At 45.3% G+C, this 10,000-nt stretch overlaps 1 protein-coding gene across 1 annotated transcript in view; it reads right to left on the bottom strand.

The window, feature by feature from the left end:
* nlgn3a (neuroligin 3a) overlaps positions 1-10,000 on the bottom strand; it is a 237,021-nt gene that overhangs the window by 208,790 nt on the left and 18,231 nt on the right. Inside the window, exon 3 of the mRNA XM_063190692.1 lies at positions 8,845-8,904. Coding sequence (XP_063046762.1) covers positions 8,845-8,904 — 60 coding nt within the window. The remainder of the gene's footprint in view (positions 1-8,844; positions 8,905-10,000) is intronic.

Raw genomic sequence — 10,000 nt, 5'->3', positions numbered from 1 at the left:
TTGATATTGAATTTGAGAAGTGACTTGATTTTCAAACCATTATTTGCATGCATACAAAATGAGCAGTAATTGCCCGTGCAGGTGCAGGTGGGTTTTGTCATGTGCTATGCACACCAATATTTTCTTGTTTTGGTTGAAAATGCAGATTACATTTTCTGCCTCCACGCTTTGTTGTGGAGAGTGATCTCTTCCTCGGTTTCCCTCTCTCTCTCTCTCTCTCTCTCTCTCTCTCTCTCTCTCTCTCTCTCTCTCTCCTCTCTCCCCCCCCCCTCTCTCTCTCTCTCTCTCCTCTCTTCTCTCCCCCCCTCTCTCTCTCTCTCTCTTTCTCTCCCTGCCCCCCCCTCTCTCTGTCTCTGTCTCTGTCTCTCTCTCTCTCTCTCTCTATCTCTCTCTCTCTCCCCCCCCCCCCCCCTCTCTGTCTCTGTATCTCTTTCTCTCTCTCTCTCTCTCTCTCTCTCTCTCTCTCTCTCTCTCTTTCTCCCCCCCTCTCTCTCTCTGTATCTCTCCCTCTCCCTCTCCCTCTCGACCTTGCTGTCTTTTTTTCTTTATGCCAGCAAAGCCGGCACGGCATAAAGACTGTCACTCATCCAGACCTCCCCACCCTCAAGCAGGACAGGAGGACAGGAGAGACGATAGCTCACCGTGCCGTTTTAAAAAACATCGCCATTCCTCCAGGTAAGAGTAGTCAGAAGTGTTTAAATGTAGGCAACTGGAGATTTTATTTGAAGCTCCAAGCTCCAAAGCTCAAGATATAGAAGTCCATAAGTCTGCGAACTCAGCAGTTACAGCCAGCTAACTACCTTCTCGTGACAGAGCGAGTGATCCATGCCTAGAAGTGGTGCGAACACTTGGGATTGTACTGCACTTTCAATGAATCTGCCAGTGAGACAACTCATATAGTGCCGCTACACTACATGCCAGGAATATTCCAATTTTAAACGGGATGCTGACAGTATCAGGTTTGTGCAATAGTCGTGTGAACTCTTTATTCATTCCAAATGTGGTCGTGGTGTTGGAGTAATAATCTGGTTTCAGACCGCTGTTCCACATTTGCAAACAGAATATTCCGGAACTGGTTCAACACAATATTTCATTGGAAACCAGGATACTGAAAATAGAAACCAGAATAGTAGTGCATGTGGGCCTACTGTATATGTGTTGTATGCATGCACACACATGCACGCACACACATGCCAGTCACACTGACGGTAGTAGGGCATCGGTTGAAGCCTGCAGCCCGTTTGTCAGCCTTAGTTGTCAGCAGAGGAGATGACGCCGCACTGAGAGCCTTCACATGTGCCGCTTGCCCTAACAATGGCTGATATACATTTCCTTTTCTTCTGCCTCTGTCTCTGTATGTGTATATCTCTTTCTCTTCGTCTCTGTCTCTCTGTATCTCTCTCTCTCTCTCTCTCTCTCTCTCTCTCTCTCACACACACACACACACACACACACACACACACACACACACACACACACACACACACACACACACACACACACACACACACACCGGCTATGAAACATTTCCTTTTCTTCATCTCCTCCTCACTCTTTCTCTCTCTACCTCTCTCTCTCCACTTCTTTGTCTCTCCTTCGTTCGCTTCACTGCCTGATAAAACAAAGGTAACGCAGTGACCTCAAAATACCCGTCCCCTCCCCACTCCAGAACATCTCTCCGACGCTGCGGCTCAGACGCGGCTCGGGCGCGGCTCACACGAGGTCGAGGAGCACCCAGAGTTCAGCCGCGGCCTCCCTCTGGCCTCGCGTCAACTCAAATAGCAGTGAAGAGGCTGTTGGTAAAGCGGCAGCGGGTAGTAGCCCTTGTTATGGCCTCACACTGTGTTACCTCACCTTGCCTCGCCTTTGCTTTTCCTTTGCGTTGCCTGGCCTACTCAATATTAAATTGCCCTACATTTACCCAAGCCCAAGCCCAGCATCATGCGTACCCAGGACTGGTGGGCCGGCGGTCCTCAGGGGCCAATGCTAGTGCGTTGTTACAGTAGTACCGGAGAGAGTAGAGAGAGAGAGGTTCCATTGGCCCATTGTTTCCGGGTTCTATAATTGCAAGGGGGAGGGGGGGAAATCCCCCTTTAGGCAGACCTAGGCAGACCTAAGGACTGTTCTATTCAATGCTAGGTGTATTATGACACGCCCTTTAGGCAGACCGGAACCTGGTCATGTTAGGTGCCCATAGCAGCCTATTACATTGACATATCTCTATATACTTAAAGAATCTCTGGTAGTACTTTCTTAGACACTGGCTCACAATTTAGAAGGGCCGCATAAAGATGCACTGGGGCACATGCAGGGCCGTAACCAGACATTTTCAAATACAGAGGTCAAATACTGCATGCTGTGCTGCATACTGTACATTTAGAATGCTTCAAACACTTCAGTCAAACTCTTAAGTTTGTTTTCATTAATCACTGCTTTGAGGATAAATGGGGGTGGCGTATACAGACTGAATTTATCGTTGTTGATTATATATCGATTTTCATCATAGATACATTTTACATTACTGAAAAAAATTACACAGGACATGACCTCTGTGTCCTCAATGGTAGTTACGGCCATGGCCACATGTACAAAACTTACTTACGAACGAAAAAGCTTCGTAAGTAACTGTCCACGAAAATATTCAGGTGTACTAATACTGACATAGCATGAAAAAGTCATTGTGTACTAAATTTCATACATACATTTCATTCGTACAAGATTTTCAGGTGCAAATGCATTTTTTTTCCAGATTTTCACTAACACAAAGATTCAGTGGGAAATCTACTAAAGTCTTCGTGCATGAGGCCCCAGGTCTTTTTTTTGGGGGCCCATCCCAGCCCTGTAGGGTATGTATCCCTTATAGTAGGCTAACAAGCTATGGTTGTTCTTTCATCAGGTATACAGTGCACCACTGGTGCACTGCTTAGCCAAATCCCCCAAGCGCTGCCAACCAGGAGATAGACAAAAACCAACCGTGATCCGTTCTGGAAATATTGCAGTCAGCTATAACACTGTGTGTGTGTGTGTGTGTGTGTGTGTGTGTGTGTGTGTGTGTGTGTGTGTGTGTGTGTGTGTGTGTGTGTGTGTGTGTGTGTGTGTGTGTGACTGTGTGTGTGTGCGCGCGCGCGTGCGTGCGTGCGTGCATGTGTGTATGTTCTCTGGAAATATTATAAGTCAGCATTTGACGGCTCCACTCCAGCATATTGCCAGCCAGCCTACAAAAGTACAAGTAGGCCTACCGTACAAGTAGAGCGGCTGCCACCCCCACCACCACCACGGAGGAGATGTTTGCCAAGAGCAAGCGCTCGACACGAACTACGCGATTTGCACAAACATGTAGGCCGACGTGTGAGAACTCAAGTAGGGATCTCACACCTAAGCACCCTGGCAAAGAATCAGCTTACCTAACAAAGCTTTTTCTTCCCCACAACCGCAACCACAGCAGCAGAATGGAGACCGGATTCGGCACAAGGCAACAGCTAACATCGGGCTAAACATCAGCTAACACCTCTGAGGTATGTCCAACTCCCCTTCAAGACACGCATACACACACAGGCAAGCACACGCACGCGTGAATGCACACACCCCAGACGCACGCACGCACAATCTCCGTCTCTTTCTCTTTCTCACACGCACGCACACACACACACACACACACACACGCACACACACACACACACACACACACACACACACACACACACACACACACACACACACACACACACACACACAAACGCACTCTCTCTCTTTCTCTCTCTCTCTCCCTCTCTCTCTCTCTCTCTCTCACACACACACACACACACACACTCACACTCACACACTTCTTAAAAGGTGTGAATCTCCTAAGGTGAGCACCTGTTCAAGACCACGGTGGGGCTAAGCAGGAAGGCAGGATCAATAGATCAACACTATCTGGAGTTTGATACGGACTCTTGGGCTTAAGCCGTCTCCACACCCCCCCACCACCACCACCACCCAACCCCCACCAACCTCCCCTTCCACCCCAAACCCCCACTCAAGAGGAAGAGGAAGAGGAAGAAGAAAGGATGTTTCTTCTATTCTAATCTCTGAAGATATCCACCCAGAGCTCGGAATATCCCAAGATAAATACTGAAAGTGAACAATGTTATTGCTGAGCGAGAGCTCTTCCTCTCTTTTCTTCTCCTTTTCTTCTCTCTGTCTTTCTCTCTCCCTCTCTCTATTTGCTCTCTCTGTCTCTCTCTCTCTCTTTTTACTTTTTCAAGCAGCTAATCCTCTCAACACTACCTCTGAGCCCCCCCCCCACACGCACACACACACACACACTCTCCACCAATCCTGTCGTCTCTCCCCCTGCACACACACACACACACTCCCCTCTCATCATCTAAATCCACTCTGTTCCCTGTGTAAGAGCCATGGCTGTGATATTCTGCCGCGAGCACATATTTGCCAATGATCACCATATATGGGAAATAATTGCGGTAAGCGGTTTGACTCAAGCACCCATGTCTTTCCTTTTACTATGGCAAATAAAGCGCTACATCGCCGATTCCCTAAATCAAATGGACATTTTTTGATTCCTGCTTCGAAACATTAATCCCCTCTCCTTTTACATTTTGTTGTTTTAATATTTGCAAGTGATATTTTTGCCGTTTCGCATTTGGTTCCACATGAAATCTTGCCGGGAGGGTAAAAAATGTTATTATTAATGTAAAAATGATGGGAAAACTGACGAGACTGCATTCTCTTTTTACTTTTCCCTCCAACAAGAGGAATAAAGAGGGAAGTTTCTCTTTCCACTTGACAAGGTTAAGGTCCATGTGTTGTCATTACAAATGTTAACATTTGAATCATCGTGTACTTTTCACTTTCCACTTGACGATACCAAGGCCCGTTTTGTATTTGCCCTGATCTGAATCACATGACTCAACACAGTCCATCTAGCCATGGAGCCGTGGACAGCGACAGCGCATGGCAAGGACAAGCCAGCAATATGGCGACAGTGCCATATACAGTTCTGTACCGTACATAGGCCCTACATTTATTCCCTTCCCACAGCATACAGTAGTATAGTCTCGATGAGAAGATAGATTATTCATAAAGAATTATGGAAACCTATTACCTAGCTAGTGCATTATAAATAACAGCAGCAGCACGTACCGTATACATTTCTCCTTAATCTCCCATTCGGGCTATCTCGGGATTTCTGACATTGCCTGCACCCACACACACACACACACACACACACACACACACACACACACACACACACACACACACACACACCCACACACACACACACACACACACACACACAGCATGCACGCACACACACAGCAGACACACACGCAGGCAAGCACACACACACACACACACACACACACACACACACACACACACACACACACACACACGCACGCACACACACACAGACACACGCACACACACACACAAACGCACACACAACACATCAAGCATCCAGGATTAAGAAGGTTAAGGCTTTGACCCCATTTATATACACTGTATCTGGTGGGCGTTTAGTCCCTCTGGCCGCTTCTGGCTCCTAGCTTTGATGACATTTCTAGCTACTGCTAACCTTTGACCGCGCAATGGGCTTCTAGCATCGCATCGTGTAGCATTTATATGGACACACACTGTTATCGTTTGCCTCCGCCCTCTCTATCTACACGGCATTATCTGTTCTTTGACAGCGCAGTGTTTCATCACAAAGAATCACGGGGGAAATTTATGCCAGGGTTTTAGACACAGCCTGCTAATCGTGGTGGGGGGTAGGGGGACTTGTTGTTTGAAATCTCAAATCTGTGCGCAATCTAATAAATTTGTGGTTGACAGAAATATGGGAACTGATAGCTGTTGCTCAACAGGGGATTAAGCTGTCTAAGGCAACATTTGGTAGCCGTAATAATACCAGTATTTGTAGAGCACAATTCATACAATCTTGCGGCTCAGCGGGGCTGGGAAATTTTGGGTGTCAAGTGTCGGTGTGCCCCAGAAGCTGTGGAAGAAGGGCCGTGGAGAAACTCACACGTACTGTACATAGGGTTACCACCTGCTAATAAGTCCAAGGGGGGACAAGGGGTATGCTTCTGAGGGACAACAATGTGGGACAGACCCTGGCGTGTGCGCACACTCATGCGCCACCCACCCCCATCTCTCTCACCACTTTCCTGTCATCTTCACCGTCTTATCAGCAATAAAGCCGCCCCCCCCCCCCCCAAAAAAAATATTATATAAAAATGAGCAAAATAGATTAGGATCTCGTTTTGCCATTGCATGTGCGACCCTAAAAACAGATTGGCCCCACCACGTGGTCATTTTGGTCTAAAGACTGCACTGACAGTGTTGCTTGTGTGGATCTAGGAAGAAAAACTGGAACACTCCGCCCGTGAAAGCATCTTGTAGGAGGGAAGACACATAAGCGATTGCCTTACTCTACTGTATGATGTGGTAGGGTGCACAAGACAAGGGGAAATTCATTTACGTCCGAGACGAGTCTTCCTTTTTTTTCTTTTTGGAAGTTAACAGTTACCACTAATCATTCGCTTTTACCCTCTTAAGCATCTTAGAGACAATGAAAGCAATCAATCTTCACAGGCATTGTGAAACTTCCTCTCCTCCCAGTACAGTACTGTGTAATGCGGCACACTGACAAAATGCAGGGATGCGCCACGTCAGCAACACAGTTACAGCACTGTCAAGACAGAAGGGAACAGCAACCGCAGAGGCAGCAAGGGGTTACTGTTAGTTCTTTCTTTCAGCCTGCCTCCAGCAAAAGATGACGGAACAACACGACCCGAGTTGAGCAACACACACACACTCACATGCACACACACACACACACACACACACACACACACACACACACACACACACACACACACACACACACACACACACACACACACACACACACACACACACACACACACACTGACGCACACACACACATAGATTCAATGTCAAGGACAAAGTTAACAACCACTAAAAACTTTTCTTCCCGGTGTTGTGTGTGTGTGTGTGTGTGTGTGTGTGTGTGTGTGTGTGTGTGTGTGTGTGTGTGTGTGTGCGTGGGATTAACGGCGGCTTGAAGGAGGGCAGTAAAAAACGGAGACTAAAGTTTGGGGTGACATTTACATTCCAGTCTTCAGCCTTGTTAAAGTTGAAGACCTCACACGGAATCTGAAATAAACAGAGCCCGGTATCCAGGCCATCCCTCGCCCCTTGTTACTATCCTGCTTGTCATGCGGGTGACACCAGGGTTTCCCCTTGCACTTGGTAGTGAAGGCGGCCATCTTGACCACAAACACCTATCACCTTACTGAAGTATTCTGAATATATAAAGACTTCTAGGGATTTCACATGGACCTGAGCAAAATAGCCTTTCCAATGATGCTAGTCGCATGTTTCTGATACTGCTAACTCCCACACACCTTGACAACTAAATGTTTTGCTGGTAAACACTACAGTACAGAGCAGTAGGTAGAGTTTTACAGAACCAGAGGCAATGGCAAAGATAAATACTGCCAACTTTGAAATGCTTCTCATTACTGCAGTCTAATGTTGTTGTTCTTTTTTGTGTGCGGCTCATTTACATGTGCAGAGGACTTTAATATTTAATCTGTCGCTAATTTAGCATTAATTTTTCATCCGTTTAAAACAAGGTACAAGAACAACATCTGCATTAATATTTTAAGGTATTTCAAAGTTTCTGTCGCTTATCACAAGGGGGTCTGAGGTGAGACGTCCTTATATACCATCTTGCTAGACAGACGCGGTTGCGGATAAAGTAAAGGATTACACATTATTATTACGTTTCTAAATCCATATTGAGGAATCAACTTCGCCGTGTCATTGGTGTGTGAGTTCACCAGATATATTCATGACAATACAACACTTCAAAAAATAATGTCGTATACAGGATATTATTAGATCAAAATCCAGCACACTGTCCATTACACATGTATTGTGTGTAGTGCAGGGTGTGCAGAACTGCCTACTATTATCCTACTACTCTGACCCATAACCTTACATTCTACACATGCTCAAAAGCCTGCTACAGTGAACTGCTTATACTGTACACTATTCACATCCACGTGAATTCGACCACCGGCAACGAAGAGGATGCTAAAATGTTTCCACTGCGGGAGACAGTAAAACAAAGGACATGAGGGCAACCAACTCAGAAAATTCACAAAATGGGAATTTAACTGTCATGCGTTTGTCCCCTGAGACTCCCTGATGTCTACCCACCACAGCCTCAGATCAACCCTGTTTGTCTTCTGCTCTGTGAAGAAGAAAAAACAACGCATGCCATACCACAGAAGCGGACAACCAAAAGGTAATATTTGAGGCAATGATAAGAGTCTCTCAGAACCATCAAAAGGTCATGGTCTCCCATGAAATCAAGATAAATGACCGGACAGAGAGAGAGAGAGAGAGAGAGAGAGAGAGAGAGAGAGAGAGAGAGAGAGAGAGAGAGAGAGAGAGAGAGAGAGAGATTTTCTGGGACCAATCAGCACACTCCACAATCACACAATCACAGCTACTGAATCCATGGCTTTGGTTGAATGGGGGTGGTGGATGGGTGGAGGATCAGAAAGAAAGAAAGAAAGAAAGAAAGAAAGAAAGAAAGAAAGAAAGAAAGAAAGAAAGAAAGAAAGAAAGAAAGAAAGAAAGAAAAAGAACGCAATGAAAATGGGTTGCATTCACCCTATCCAAAAACAGCCCCATTTTGAAATAAAAGGGAGTGGAGTGGAGTGTGGGGTGTGTGTGGGGTGGCATGCGGATGTCTCTGACTGACCACCCAGAGAGAGAAAGGGGTGGGGAGTGGGGGGGTACCTTCGTCTTCATCACCGTCGTTATCCGACAAGTCCTCTCCCTGTTTTTTCGCATGTGACCCTGAGGGGGAATCGGTGGGAGACAAGAAAAAAAAAAAAGAAAAACAACAGAACAAGAGGAAGGAGAAGCACAAGAAGAGAATTCAAAATAGCAAGATGGTCAAGACAAGCTGGACAGATACAGTGATAAGAAGAAAAAGAAGAAGAAAAAAACAACATCACTGCCACACAGGCTGCTGTCACACAATATAAGCTGACAACAGTGTGACAACTGACACGTATACATAACAGTGATACAGGGCGTTAATACCATACATTAATATGTCTTGTGTCAGAAGTACACATTTAACCCCCATTGTAAATAAATAATAAATAAGTCCGCTGAGTGACTGCATGATAGATTAAAAAAAAGGCCTATGGGCGACGAAAATGCTTGAATAAATTTGCCCATGCCCGTGTCAATATGTTTGTTGCATCAATAATGCACAGGCAGTGTGTGTGTTTCACAATACCACATACTGTATAGTATTTGGTGTAATGATTCAATAAAATGTTCTTTGGGGATGTAAAATGAAGCTGAGATTATTCAGATACGACTGTATAACAGCATAAATCAATGCAGTCACCAGGGACTCACATTCTGTTGAAACACTGAAGGGGGAAAAATACATGAATAGCAACTATTTACTGAGGGAAGCTGAACATAAACATTTAGCATTTATGTCACACTGTTAGTGTAAATATCTTTGGTTTTACACTTTACTGTAACTTGAGGAAAACGTAAGCCTGCTAAGCAAATAAAGGCATTTTTCAACAACAACAAAAAAACAAAAAACAAAAACACAAGATTGAAGCAAAGTCATAAGCTGTTTCACAGGCTATGGCAGTGCACTATACATCAACTCAGTGGTGCTATTTCACCCTTTCAAACATGGATACTGAATAACTATGCAGTTTACAGGCACATCTTCATCTGAGTTATGGTTGTCATTAACATGAGATTACACTCTGACATCTGTAATAATATTTCATGCTGCTGAGCTATGCACTCACTGTCATAACAACACCCACTTTAAATCTCTCTCCCCCTCCATGTCAAAAACCATTGGCTTTTTCTAAATACTAATTATTTCCCACTAAATAAAATATCACAATCA

Source organism: Engraulis encrasicolus, chromosome 23, assembly GCF_034702125.1.
Source record: "Engraulis encrasicolus isolate BLACKSEA-1 chromosome 23, IST_EnEncr_1.0, whole genome shotgun sequence".
Classification (NCBI taxonomy): Eukaryota; Metazoa; Chordata; class Actinopteri; order Clupeiformes; family Engraulidae; genus Engraulis; species Engraulis encrasicolus.
This window is presented reverse-complemented; position numbering and strand designations above follow the sequence as displayed.